Here is a 14,963-nt window from a genome sequence, read left to right as displayed (position 1 = left end):
GATCCAATTAATACAAAACGAAATTCACTTTAAAGAAAGGCTTTGTGTGTGTAAGGTCTCTGTGAGAGTTTTAAAGCACTCTTTTAGTGCCGCTTCAGACCGGTCGCGTCCATAACGGAGAACTGTCACGTCTGTAACATTGTTTTTTCCTCATAAATGCGAACACGAAAAATAAAATAAAATGAATATTTTATGTTCTGTGGAGAGCCAACCCTTCTTTATCCGATTTGCGCAGTGTAATTCACAGAATTACAAAAATAAAAAAAATAAAAAAATCGTTGCCTCCTAAAAGTTAAAGATTTTTTTTGTCATGCATGACTGTCTATTTCCCTAATATTAAATATAAAACGCATGTGTAGACTGATATTTTTCTAATGTCTGGACTCCTTTCAGGGAGGAGCCTATGGATAAACAGACGTTTCAATATTTTGGTAATGCATTTTCTGAGAATTTATATTTAAAGTTTTGACTGCAAATGTCATGTCCATAACGCTGGAATTCCCAAATTTTAAATAATTTATCCTCAACTAGTTTTGTGGTGTAGGTCTACGTATTTTATAATGTTAAGTTAACTTCAGATAATACTAATAGTAATTTAAAGATGTGGTAGCATTGGAACTGGACGGTATGGATAACGCTGGGAGTTGGAAGGGGTGTGTCGCGATTCTGCAGGTTCGTGGATCTGAGTGTCGCGATTTCGGTTTCATATGATATGGCATATCCTTACAGCCCTGGTCATTTTAGAATGTTAAGTTCTACTCCTGTATAGTTATTTTGGTGAAAGTAACTCAAAAGTAATACAGGAGTAATGTAACGCATTACAATTCTGAGACAGTAATATTGTAAGGTAATGAATTACTTTTAAATAACAGTAACAAGTAATATATAATGTATTACAGTTTGGGAGTAACTTGCACAACACTGCTGTCAAGCAAAGGCTTTGACAAATATATTTTTTGTTCAAAAACTGTTCACTATTGTTGTGTGATGTGTGATTTTCAGAAATAAATGACAAAAGTTTATCTCTAGTTTATTGTACATTTTTCACTCATACTTCCTTTATAAACACATTACATGTATGCTTATTTTAGCTTAGGGTCTTCTGAATCCATAGATACCAAACACATATTGTTCCATTTCCATTACATATAGTTTATAAGCCCAAATGTAAAAATAGAGAAAACGGACCAAAAAGGGCTTAGTCACCAGAGAGTCAAACGTGCAGTAGACCCAGTTGAGCATTACAATAATCTAGCCTTGATGTCATGAATTCATTAACTAATTGTTCTGCATTTTTAATTGAGAGCATATGACGTAATTTAGATATATTTTTAATATACATACATCATAAGAAGGATTGTGTCTACGTTAATATTAGACTCTCTGTTTATCCCGAGGTTTACCGTATCTGGATCTGATGAAGGACCTGCGCCAGGACACGATGACAACGCAGTCCTCAAGTGTCAACTAGTCTCTCCAATGTGAAGGCCTCCTTCCCTTCCTTTTACCTCTGTACAAATAAAACGTTGTCGGGATAATTCCGGTTCACGTGGCTATGTGGAAGCGATAAAAAAATTCTGTATTATACATTTTTCAAGGCTTGTACCTTGGAACCTATTTCATGGTTTGCGTTCTCGAGCCACCAGGCACTGTTTTGAGCAAATGAGCGGCCGGATCGCATTAAGGGTTTTCTGTTAGAACGGTGTCTTGTTAGCAACCCCTAGGTTAATAACTGATGATCGTTGCGACGGAATTGAATCAATCAAAACTAACTTTAGCTAGACAATAACTTTATTCTAGAGTTGCTGTAAAGCCAAAACAATCTCTTTTACTTTAATTTTCTATTATCACTGTAAATCTGCTTTGAAACAATCTATATAGTTAAAGCGCTATATAAATTAAGGTGACTTGACTTGACTACTAATAATAATACAATTATTATTAAAACAAATTTTCTTCCATGTTATAATTTCTAACAGTAAACATCTGTTGTGTAGCACTTGTTTGCCAAAAATTTAAAAGGCTTGTTTAATTTTCATTTTAATAAAAGATAAATTACTGTTTTATACCTTCATTTGATTACCAGAAAAATAAATGAAATAATAGAATTTGATCTTTTAATATAACTGTCTTAGGACATTAAGCCGTTAAACGTTTTTCATGTTAAGCGTTTTAGAATGTATTTTATCCGCGCACACAATTTGAAAAGACTCAAATGGACACAGAGACACAGACAGAGTGAAAGACTAGATTTTTCTCTCTCGATCAGGTAGGGTACAAGTAATTTCAAAAAAATTCAGCCGGTTCTAATTTGATTTTTGGATGCTGAGAACATGTTTAGATAAACTGTCACTCGAGTTCAGCGTTTATTGTTGTTTCTGCAGTTAAAAAGACAAAGTTGACCATTCTGGCTATACTTTCGATATTTTAATAATATCTTTATATATTTTTTTACTTTATTGATCACTCAGTGTAATCTAATTTAACTATTTGTGGCTTGTGTTTTAATTATATGTTCCCCTGCACTTTAGGCACTTTGCACACAATTGTTCTGCATCTTGTGACTTGATTCAGACTTATTTCGTTTTTTTTATTTTTTTTAGAAAGGTATATTCTGTTCTAATTTAATTATGTAAATTAATTGTTGATTATTTTTCGGTGCATAGATGTGCAAGTACCTTGTAGGTACTTAGAGCCTGCTCGCACAGGCAATTTAGCCGATTTAATTTGATTTGCATGTGAAATGCAAATCCTTTCTGCAGTGTGGCCTTTCTGCAGTTATTTATGTTATTTCTTAGTTGTATTGATCCGAAATGTTTTTCTACATTTTTTTCTATATCTTTGTGTGATGTTCTGTACATCGCGGCTTTAAAATATTAAAGCACCGCCCCCTCCCTAACCCCACACACACGATTCGACTATTAGTCGACTATATGGAAGACTTGACGATTCTGATTCGACTATGAAAATCCTTAGCCAGGGACCCCCCTACTTCATACACATGGACAACAAGACATTCTGATAGAAAACATGCAGTTTCATGAACTTCTGATGCTCGGGACAATAACAGCAATTCTTAAAATATTAGCTATTTATATCAATTGGATTCAGGATATGAAGGCCACAATACTAATATTGTCCACCAGAGGGGGAACCACAGAATAACAAATCCTTTTAGATCTCATAGTTTAAATCTGCAGTCCGTAACTTTTGGTGCTCTAGCTGTTAATAAACAGAACGCACGCATTTTGCAGAGGAACATTGCAGCACGCATCTTGCAGAGGAACATTGCAGCCCTTTATCTTTTAGCCATTAACAGAGCTAACGTTTAGCCGTTAACAGAGCTATCTCTGTTTATGTCTATGATGAGTCACGCAGGTACTGGGCTACTCCACAGTGGTACAACCCCGACCAGTCTAAAATAGTCAGAATATAATGCTTATTATAGGTGTACCGTAGTGATTCAGGATAAGACAAAAACACTGTTTGGAAAATGGATTCATGATGTTCTCGCTTATTATATATTTTTTTTTTTTTACATTTTGAACACAAAAAAGTTATGGACTGCAGCTATAAAGTCTCTGTAAATGGTTCAATAGATTGACTTGTAAGTAAAAAAAATTAATATAAATTTATTATAGTTTCATAAAGTTTAATAAAGCCCAATATAACCAGCTTGCAAATAAAACTGTGTAATGCATATAGATCATTCAATGTTCGAATAACTTTTATTGTCAAGTCAAGTCACCTTTATTTATATAGTGCTTTTTACAATGCAGATTGTTTCAAAGCAGCTTTACAGTGATAACAGGAAAACTCGAAAAAAAAGTTTGATGAGACAAACTTTAGGTTGGTTTGAAAAAGCCAGACCAGAGAGTTGAAGAAGTTTAAAATAGTTTGAAGTTTAAAGTAGTTTGAAATTTGATAGATGGATTAGTTAGAAAGAAAGAAAATGATAAGTTAGAAAGAAAATAAAGATTAGTTAGATAGATAGAAAGATTAGTTTCAATAAAATAAAGATTAGTTAGAAAGAAAGATTATTTAGAAAGAAAGAAAGATTATTTAGAAAGAAATATAGATAAGAAGGAAAGAAAGAAAGATTGATTACTTAGAAAGAAAGAAAGAAAGATGGATTAGTTAGAAAAAAAGAAAGAAAGATAGATTAGTTAGAAAGAAAGAAAGAAAGATGGATTTGTTAGAAAGAAATAAAGATGGATGGATTTGTTAGAAAGAAAGAAATATGGCTTAGTTAGAAAGAAATAAAAAAGAAAGATGGATTAGTTAGAAAGAAATAGATGGATGGATTTGTTAGAAAGAAAGAAAGATGGATTTGTTAGAAAGAAAGATTGATTAGTTAGACAAAAAGAAAGAAAGATGGATTAGTTAGAAAGAAAGAAAGATCGATTAGTAAGAAAGAAAGAAAGATGGATTTAGAAAAAAGAAAGATGGAGTAGTTAGAAAGAGAGAAAGATGGAGTAGTTAGAAAGAAAGAAAGATGGATTAGTAAGAAAGAAAGAAAGCGAAAGAAAGATAGATTAGTTAGAAAGAAAGATAGATTAGTTAGAAAGAAAAAAGATTTGTTAGAAATAAAGATTAGTTAAAAAAGAAAGAAAGATTAGAAAGAAAGATTAGCTAGAAAGAAAGATTAGTTAAAAAGAAAGAAAGTAGATTAGTTAGAAAGAAAGATAGAAAGATTAGTTAGAAAAAAAGAAAGATTAGTTAGAAAGAAAGAAAGATTAGTTAAAAAGAAAGAGATCAGTTAGAAAGAAAGATTAGTAAAAAAATGAAGAGAAAGATTAGTTAGAAAGAAAGAAAGATAGATTAGTTAGAAAGAAATATAGATAGATTAGTTAGAAAGAAAGAAAGAAAGAAAGATGGATTAGTTAGAAAAAAAGATTAGTTAGAAAAAAAGATTAGTTAGAAAGAAAGAGATCAGTTAGAAAGAAAGATTAGTTAGAAAGAAAGAGAGATTAGTTAAAAATAAAGAGAGATTAGTTAGAAAGAAAGAAAAAAAGATTAGTTAGAAAGAAAAAAGATTAGTTAGAAAGAAAGATTAGTAAGAAAGAAAGAAAGATAGATTAGTTAGAAAGAAAGAAAGATAGATAGATTAGTTAGAAAGAAAGATTAGTTAAAAAGAAAGCTTAGAAAGAAAGATTAGTTAGAAAGAAAGATAGATCAGTTAGAAAGAAAGATTATTTAGAAAGAAAGAAAGAAAGAAAGATTAGGTAGGAACAAAGAAAGATTAGTTAGAAAGAAAGAAAGATTAGTTAAAAAGATCAGTTAGAAAGAAAGATTAGTTAGAAAGAAAGATTAGTTAGAATGAAAGAAAGATTAGTTAAAAAATAGAGAGAAAGATTAGTTAGAAAGAAAGAAAAAAAGATTAGTTAGAAAGAAAAAAGATTAGTTAGAAAGAAAGATAGATTAGTTAGAAAGAAAGAATAGATAGATAGATAGATTAGTTAGAAAGAAAGAGATCAGTTAGAAAGAAAGATTAGTTAGAAAGAAAGAGAGATTAGTTAAAAATAAAGAGAGATTAGTTAGAAAGAAAGAAAAAAAGATTAGTTAGAAAGAAAGATTAGTAAGAAAGAAAGAAAGATAGAATAGTTAGAAAGAAAGAAAGAAAGAGAGATTAGTTAGAAAGAAAGAAAGATAGATTAGTGTTGTGGTAAAAATTCTGTTAAACAGCATCACTGCGTAAGAGACACTCAGAGTCAAATTAATAAAAAAAGGAAAGTATTTATTCTTGCAAGAATAGGTTCAGTCTAGTACACAGAAGTTACGCTGTGCAAGAGAGTGCAAGAGACAGCCTATATACTCTTTTCAAGGTTCCTCCTCACCCGCTGTACCTTTCACCCACCCAGATAAGGTCCTTACTGCTGTTCAGTTTCTACTTAAAGACACAAACTGGTACTGAAATAAGCTGGCCAAAACTGACTGTCCCTAAGGTCAGAGCTCCTGTCCCATATGTTCCTGAAACGTCACACACAAGCACGTACACACATATACTTTTATACATTGAATAGGTTCTTTCTCTTATGATACCTGTTTGGGATCAATGACTATTAAAATTTCTACTACATTAGTTAGAAAGAAAGAGATAGATTATTTAGAAAGAAAGAAAAAAAGATTAGTTAGAAAGAAAGAAAGATTTGTTAAAGAAAGAAAAAAGATTAGTTAGAAAGAAAGATAGATTAGTTAGAAAGAAAGAAAGAAAGATAGATTAGTTAGAAAGAAAAGAAAGAAAGATGGATTAGTTAGAAAGAAAGAAAGATTAGTAAAAAAGAAAGATAGATTAGTTAGAAAGAAAGAAATATATAGATTAGTTAGAAAGAAAAAAGGTACTTAGAAAGAAAGAAAAAAGATTAGTTAGAAAGAGAAAGATTAGTAAGAAAGAAAGATAGATAGATTAGTTAGAAAGAAAGGAAGATGGATTAGTTAAAATGAAAGATTAGTTAGAAAGAAAGACAGATTAGTTGGAAAGAAAGATTAGTTAGAAAGAAAGATAGATAGATTAGTTAGAAAGAAAGAAAGAAAGATTAGTTAGAAAGAAATATATATATATATTAGTTAGAAAGAAAGATAGATAGATTAGTTAGAAAGAAAGAAAAAAGATTAGTTAGAAAGAAAGATTAGTTAGAAAGAAAGATAGATTAGTTAGAAAGAAAGAAAGATGGATTAGTTAGAAAGATTAGTTAGAAAGAAATATATTAGTTAGAAAGAAAGAAAGAAAGAAAGATAAATAGATTAGTTAGAAAGAAAGAAAAAAGATTAGTTAGAAAGAAAGAAAAAAGATTAGTAAGAAAGATAGATAGATAGATAGATTAGATTAGTTAGAAAGAAAGATGGATTAGTTAGAAAGAAAGATTAATTAGAAAGAAAGACAGAAAGATAGATAGATTAGTTAGAAAGAAAGATTAGTTAGAAAGAAAGAAATATATTAGTTAGAAAGAAAGAAAGATAAATAGATTAGTTAGAAAGAAAGATTAGTTAAAAAGAAAGAAAGATAGATTAGTTAGAAAGAAAGATAGATAGATTAGTTAGAAAGAAAGATTAGTTAAAAAGAAAGCTTAGAAAGAAAGATTAGTTAGAAAGAAAGATAGATCAGTTAGAAAGAAAGAAAGATTATTTAGAAAGAAAGAAAGAAAGATTAGGTAGGAACAAAGAAAGATTAGTTAGAAAGAAAGAAAGATTAGTTAAAAAGAAAGAGATCAGTTAGAAAGAAAGATTAGTTAGAAAGAAAGATTAGTTAGAATGAAAGAAAGATTAGTTAAAAATAGAGAGAAAGATTAGTTAGAAATAAAAAAGATTAGTTAGAAAGAAAGAAAGATAGATAGATTAGTTAGAAAGAAAGAAAGAGAGATTAGTTAGAAAGAAAGAAAGATAGATTAGTGTTGTGGCAAAAATTCTGTTAAACATCATCACTGCGTAAGAGACACTCAGAGTCAAATTAATAAAAAAAGGAAAGTATTTATTCTTGCAAGAATAGGTTCAGTCTAGTACACAGAAGTTACGCTGTGCAAGAGAGTGCAAGAGACAGCCTATATACTCTTTTCAAGGTTCCTCCTCACCCGCTGTACCTTTCACCCACCCAGATAAGGTCCTTACTGCTGTTCAGTTTCTACTTAAAGACACAAACTGGTACTGAAATAAGCTGGCCAAAACTGACTGTCCCTAAGGTCAGAGCTCCTGCCCCATATGTTCCTGAAACGTCACACACAAGCACGTACACACATATACTTTTATACATTGAATAGGTTCTTTCTCTTATGATACCTGTTTGGGATCAATGACTATTAAAATTTCTACTACATTAGTTAGAAAGAAAGAGATAGATTATTTAGAAAGAAAGAAAAAAATATTAGTTAGAAAGAAAGAAAGATTAGTTAAAGAAAGAAAAAAGATTAGTTAGAAAGAAAGAAAGAAAGAAAGAAAGATGGATTAGTTAGAAAGAAAGATAGATTAGTTAGAAAGAAAAAAAGAAAGAAAGATGGATTAGTTAGAAAGAAAGAAAGAAAGATTAGTAAAAAAGAAAGATAGATTAGTTAGAAAGAAAGATATAGATTAGTTAGAAAGAAAAAAGGTACTTAGAAAGAAAGAAAAAAGATTAGTTAGAAAGAGAAAGAAAGAAAAAAGATTAGTTAGAAAGAGAAAGATTAGTAAGAAAGAAAGATAGATAGATTAGTTAGAAAGAAAGGAAGATGGATTAGTTAAAATGAAAGATTAGTTAGAAAGAAAAGAAGATAGATTAGTTAGAAAGAAAGATTAGTTAGAAAGAAAGTTAGTTTAGTTAGAAAGAAAGAAAGATTAGTTAGAAAGAAAGAAATATATATTAGTTAGAAAGAAAGATAGATAGATTAGTTAGAAAGAAAGAAAAAAGATTAGTTAGAAAGAAAGATAAGTTAGAAAGAAAGATAGACTGATTAGTTAGAAAGAAAGATGGATTAGTTAGAAAGATAGAAATATATTAGCTAGAAAGAAAGAAAGAAAGAAAGATAAATAGATTAGTTAGAAAGAAAGAAAAAAATAGTTAGAAAGAAAGAAAAAAGATTAGTTAGAAAGAAAGATAGATATATTAGTTAGAAAGAAAGAAAGATGGATTAGTTAGAAAGACAGAAAGATAGATAGATTAGTTAGACAGAAAGAAAGATTAGTTAGAAAGAAAGAAATATATTAGTTAGAAAGAAAGAAAGAAATATAAATAGATTAGTTAGAAAGAAAGAAAAAAAGATTAGTTAGAAAGAAAGAAAAAAGATTAGTTAGAAAGAAAGAAAGAAAGATTAGTTAGAAAGAGATTAGTTAGACAGAAAGATAGATAGATTAGTTAGAAAGAAAGAAAGATGGATTAGTTAGAAAGAGATTAGTTAGACAGAAAGATAGATAGATTAGTTAGAAAGAAAGAAAGATTAGTTAGAAAGAAAAAAAGATTAGTTAGAAAAAAAGAAAGAAAGATTAGTTAGAAAGAAAGAAAGAAAGAAAGAAAGATTAGTTAGAAATAAAGAAAGATTAGTTAGAAAGAAAGAAAGATTAGTTTAAAAAGAAAGAGATCAGTTAGAAAGAGCAGATTACAGTGGTATGAAAAAGTTTGGGCACCCCTGTAAATTCTCATGATTTTCTTTTATAAATCAAGAACATGACAATAAACATCAGTTTGCATTTTAATGTCTAATGTCTAATCAAAATAAAGTCATATGACATGATCTTGAAAAACATTTAACTAAATACAGAGTTTTAGACTTGTCATCTTCAGATTTTAAATATAACATGGTCAGACATGTGGCTTTAGCTGCAGTGCATTCATAGATTGATGCAATGCCAACTTCAATATTATTTTTATGAAGATATTGCATAAAAAATAAATTTCTAATAACTTTACAAAACTTTGAAGCTATTTATAACTATTGTTTCATTATGACAATAATTAATTCTACATTTACAATAAACTGCCAAGTGTCAGCTTTCAAATAAGATCATACTTCTGCATTTAGTACAAAGGGTTCATGAACTGTATGTGTTTTAGTTTGGGTATGCCATTTCTGGGGATTTTTCAAAAGTGGGGTTGAAGCTTAGCAGGGTTAATTGATTAGTGCCTGACTAGACTGTGTCTAGTTTAGTGCCTTATTTTGTATTTATACCCCGTTTAGTTCAGTTCTTTGGTGTTGCATATTGAAGGGTTGGTGTGTAGTGCTCCTGTGGTTTTTACTGGGCCTTACTGTGCCAGTTTTTTTTTTTTTTTTTATTGCGTTGAGTAAAATGACTGCTGCATTTTTATCCAAGCATCATGATTTCCTCTCTTCTGTCATTGACCTGTGACATTTATATATCCTAATGATATTGAAAATATATGTCAAGTAAACAGACATGATTATTTGTATTGCTGTCAATTTAAAATGAAGACCATTTTATTTTCGATCCATTCATCTATTCTGTAAACCGATCAGTCCATCCCAACACCTCGGGCAACAGACAGAAATATATTAAATTATTAAAATAATTTTTGCAGACTGAAATACACTATATTGCCAAAAGTTTTGGGATGTTTGCCATACCTGCACATGAACTTTAATGACATCCCATTCTTAATCCGTAGGTTTTAATATGGAGTTGGCCCACCCTTTGCAGCTATAACATCTTTAGCTCCTCTGGGAAAGGCTTTCCACAAGGTTTAATAGTGTGTTTATTGGAATTTTTGACCATTCTTCTAGAAGCGCATTTGTGACGTCAGGGACGGATGTTGGATGAGAAGGCCTGGCTCGCAGTCTCCGCTCTAACTCATCCCGTAGGTATTCTGTCGTGTTGAGGTCAGGACTCTGTGCAGTCCAGTCAAGTTCCTCCTCACCAAACTCGCTCATCCATGTCTATGGACCTTGCTTTGTGCACTGGTGCGCAGTCATGTTGGAACAGGAAGGGGCCATCCTCAAACTATTCCCACAGAGTTGGGAGCATGTAATTGTCCAAAATGTCTTGGTATGCTGAAGTTCCTATCATTGGAACGAAGGGACCAAGCCCAACCCCTGAAAAACAACCCCACACCATAATCCCCCCTCCACAAAACTTTACACTTGGCACAATGCAGTCAGGCAAGTACAGTTCTCCTGGCAACCGCCAAACCCAGACTCGTCCATCAGATTGCCAGATAGAGAAGCGGGATTCTACACTCCAGAGAAACACGTTTCCACTGCTCTAGAGTCCAGTGGTGGCGAGCTTTACACCACTGCACCCAACGCTTTGCATTGCACTTGATGATGTTAGGCTTGGAGGCAGCTGCTCCATGGAATCCCATTGTATTATAAAGGTACCATGTAAAGCGACCTTGAGCTTTGGAAAGGCGCTATATAAATAAAACTTCTTCTTCTTCTTCTTCTTCTTCTTCATTCCATGAAGCTCTCTACACTGTTCTTGACCTAATCTGAAGGCCACACAAAGTTTGGAGGTCTGTAGCTATTGACTTCTGCACACTGTGTACCTCAGCGTGCGATGACCCAGCTCTGTGATTTTAATTGGCCTACCACTTAGTGGCTGAGTTTCTGTTGTTCCCAATTGCTTCCACTTTGTTATAATACCACTAACAGTTGATCGTGGGATATTTAGTAGTGAGGAAATTCCATGAATGGACTTAATGCACAGGTGGCAACCTTTCAATACTTTTGGCAATTTAGTGTTAGTTCCCACATCAGACATAAGTAATACAAATCACGTACAGCAATGTCAATCTCACATATTGGGTTGGTTTTGCAGGTCCATTATGCGTGGCTGTGATAACATGTGTAGTTACTGTATAGTGCCTTTCACTCGTGGTAGAGAGAGGAGCAGACCCGCGTCTTCCATCGTGGAGGAGGTCCGCATGCTTTCAGATCAGGTAGAATGGTAGTTTGCAATATGTATGTAATAAACCTACACCAAAAGCCCATTACTGTTTTCAGATATTTGATAGTGAAATAATGTATGTGTGTGTGTGTGTGTGTGTGTGTGTGTAGGGGGTGAAGGAGGTTACCCTCCTGGGGCAGAATGTCAACAGCTATAGAGACCGGTCTGAAGAGCAGTTAATCTGTTCTAAGGGCAACACTCAGCTCAGCCGAGGATTCAAGACAGTGTACCGCACAAAACAGGGAGGCCTCAACTTTGCAGACCTTCTGGACAGAGTGTCCCTCATCGATCCAAATATGAGGATACGCTTCACCTCACCACATCCTAAAGACTTCCCTGATGAGGTAGGAACCATGAAGTTACTTTCGAGCCAGGAATACAATCTGTTTTTTAGGTGTTCAAGCACGAAGTGCTGAAACCCTATTGTACTTGTACTGATTTTTATTATTATTATTAGGTGTTCAAGCATGAAGTGCTGAAAACCTATTGTATTTGTACTGATTTTTATTAGGTGTTCAAGCACGAAGTGCTGAAAACCTATTGTATTTGTACTGATTTTTATTATTAGGTGTTCAAGCACGAAGTGCTGAAATTCTATTGTATTTGTACTGATCTTTATTAGGTGTTCAAGCACGAAGTGCTGAAAACCTATTGTATTTGTACTGATTTTTATTAGGTGTTCAAGCACGAAGTGCTGAAAACCTATTGTATTTGTACTGATTTTGATTAGGTATTCAAGCACAAAGTGCTGAAAACCTATTGTATTTGTACTGATTTTTATTATTAGGTGTTCAAGCACGAAGTGCTGAAAACCTATTGTATTTGTACTGATTTTTAGGTGTTCAAGCACGAAGTGCTGAAAACCTATTGTATTTGTACTGATTTTTATTATTATTAGGTGTTCAAGCACGAAGTTTTCTTTCTTTGAAATTTTGCATTTGGGTGGCTGTAACAGGGTCATTTAGAAAAGGGGCGGGGCAAAATACAGTCAAAAGCATATAAATCCTAAACGAAAAGTCAAAACTTCACAAAAATTGATGAGCATATGTGTCATAACATGGTGAAGAAGCATGCAAAGTTTTATGGAGATCGGACCATAGGGGGCGCTATAACTGTCAAAAAGGTCTCATTATTATTAGGTGTTCAAGCACGAAGTTCTGAAAACCTATTGTAATTGCTATTTGAAAATAAAAATCCCCTAAAACGCATCTTGCAGCCCAACCCGTAAGGCCCAGAGACTTGAAACTCGGCCAGATGGTAGGCCACACGTTTGGGGACAACCTATCAGAGTATGACCCCGATTGGGCCCTAGGTGGTGCTACAGCAACCAAAAGTACTAAATTGCTCATAACTCATCGACCGTTGGTCCAAGCTTTTTACACCACTGTGATCCTTGGCTCAAGACGGACAAAATCCGTCTTGTATATCTCCAATTTCGATTTAGACAAGAAAAAATTTCCGCTATGTCGAATTTTGTCCAAAACCTACTCTTGCGAACTAGTCCCTGGTTTTTCGCCTGATCGGAACCAAACCAGTCTAGGCCTATTCTCTGGACTCTCTAGATCAATAATTATCGAAAAAAAGTTGAAATTTTGTAATTGGGTGGCTGTAACAGGGTCATTTAGAAAAGGAGCGTGGCAAAATACAGTCAAAAGCCTATAAATCATAAATAAAAACTCAGAACTTCACAAATATTGATGAGCATATGTGTCATAACATGGTCAAGAAGTATGCAAAGTTTCATGGAGATCGGACAATAGGTGGCGCTATAACTGTCAAAAAGGTCTCATTATTATTAGGTGTTCAAGCACAAAGTGCTGAAAGCCTATTGTAATTGAGATTTGGCCTGGGGATTCCCGAGATATAAGCCCCAAAAGATATGCCTTTGAACGGGCATAACTCCCGGCCCCGATCGGCCACCAACACCGGGATGGTCTCGTTCAACAGGGCTCCTCGGACACTATCTAAGTTCTGAGTTTCAGATTTTTTCACTTTCTCGTTCCCGAGATATAAGTGAAAAAACAAATTTCCGTTCATTCATTTCAACTCTATATAGGCTGTAATACCACTGTTGTCCACTAGAGGGAGCAGCAGTATTAGACATGTTTAATCTTTTTATCAGCTTTCAGCATTGGCTAACAAACAAATGCTTAAAGCTATTTTTTTAAATTAGTTGTATATTATTACATAACAAAGAAATATGTGAAATGCTTATAGACCATTAAAAGAGATTTCAAAAATAACATATTCCACACGTGTGTGTGTGTGTGTGTGTGTGTGTGTGTGTGTGTGTGTGTGTGTGTGTGTGTGTGTGTGTGTGTGTGTGTGTGTGTGTGTAAGCATGCATTATGGAGTTAACATGAAAAAACTGGTTTGCCTTAGTGCAGGATATTAGTGAAACCAAGTTGTTTAAAATGAAAGTGAGCCAATAAGTGGTCTTCTACTGCCCTCTGCTGGCCATTTTACTTCTTAAAGCTATTTTATTATTATGATGGACTGGTAATATACTTTAATATTATTAAACTATATTGCCTAAATATTCAACTAAACTAAATTAGATTTTATCAACTATATTAAACTAAATTAGATTTTCACAATAACATCCCAAAAGTGTGTCTGTAAGCATGCATTATTGAGTAAACATGAAAATTTGAGACATTTTTTTCAATAAAATTATATGATTAAAATGAAAACTAAAAATTGCGTTTTAAATGGGAAAACTGTAATAAGCATTTTTTTTACCTACCATTTATTTCAAATATCTATAGCTATAACAAAATGTGTTTAAGCATTTTTATTAGAGTTAATATGAAAAATGTGCCATTAAAAAATACATGGAATCAAACCAAGTCATAGAAAACAAAACTGCATTTTATTGCCAGAATAATACAATGTTGTTGTTTTTAAACAATGCATATGAAAATAAGTAACATTAACAATCAATTAATTTATTCAAGTTCAATCGTTTGCATATTGAGGAATGTCTCTGTGGTATCATTTCATTCATTTCAATTTTTTGCACATATGAAAGAAGAAAAGTATTTGCATTAATATATGTTCAAAACTATATTGCATATATATATATATATATATATATATAATCCGTGAGACCTCCGGCTTGGAACAGCTGTAACTCCCTACCTAGACCACCTAGATTATTGTGGGATAGCTTCTTTGAAAGGTCCCGTCCACATCTTGCTTCACAAAGAAATATGTGAAATGCTTATAGACCATTAAAGTATATTTTCATGATGACACATCCCAATAGCATTGAAAACAACAACAACAACATGTGTGTATGTGTGTGTGTGTCTATGATCTCAGTGGTTAAATGCTTGCTACATAAAACTTAATGTCTTTTGATGCTTTTGAGCTTAACTGCCTTAACTGATTGAACACCGCTAAATGCTGCTCGCAGCTTTAATTATTATTATTATTATTCTTCTGCCGTAAAACGCATCGTGCTGGAGAGCTGAAACTTTGTCAGATGGTGGTACAAAAATCGAGGAGAGGTTATCAAATTATGAGCCCAATTGGCCCATAGGTGGCGCTATAGCAACCAAAACTGCTCATAACTCCTAGACCGTATGTCATAGACT

At 32.7% G+C, this 14,963-nt stretch overlaps 1 protein-coding gene and 2 long non-coding RNA genes across 4 annotated transcripts in view; all 3 read left to right on the top strand.

Annotated features, from left to right (window-relative positions):
- cdk5rap1 (CDK5 regulatory subunit associated protein 1) overlaps positions 1–14,963 on the top strand; it is a 250,271-nt gene that overhangs the window by 80,840 nt on the left and 154,468 nt on the right. For both annotated transcript variants that reach the window (XM_077202895.1, XM_077202896.1), the window contains 2 exons: positions 11,236–11,356; positions 11,475–11,708. In XM_077202895.1, the coding sequence (XP_077059010.1) occupies positions 11,236–11,356; positions 11,475–11,708 (355 nt within the window). The remainder of the gene's footprint in view (positions 1–11,235; positions 11,357–11,474; positions 11,709–14,963) is intronic.
- Positions 4,673–5,329, top strand: LOC143711453 (uncharacterized). The gene is made up of 2 exons (XR_013194851.1): positions 4,673–4,775; positions 5,242–5,329. It is a non-coding gene; the product is annotated as an uncharacterized LOC143711453 (long non-coding RNA).
- On the top strand, positions 7,035–7,274 carry LOC143711452 (uncharacterized). Its single transcript, XR_013194850.1, has 2 exons — positions 7,035–7,104; positions 7,173–7,274. It is a non-coding gene; the product is annotated as an uncharacterized LOC143711452 (long non-coding RNA).

Source organism: Siphateles boraxobius, unplaced genomic scaffold, assembly GCF_051911475.1.
Source record: "Siphateles boraxobius isolate OS27281-9 unplaced genomic scaffold, OSU_SipBor_1 5, whole genome shotgun sequence".
In the NCBI taxonomy this organism is placed as follows: Eukaryota; Metazoa; Chordata; class Actinopteri; order Cypriniformes; family Leuciscidae; genus Siphateles; species Siphateles boraxobius.
This window is presented reverse-complemented; position numbering and strand designations above follow the sequence as displayed.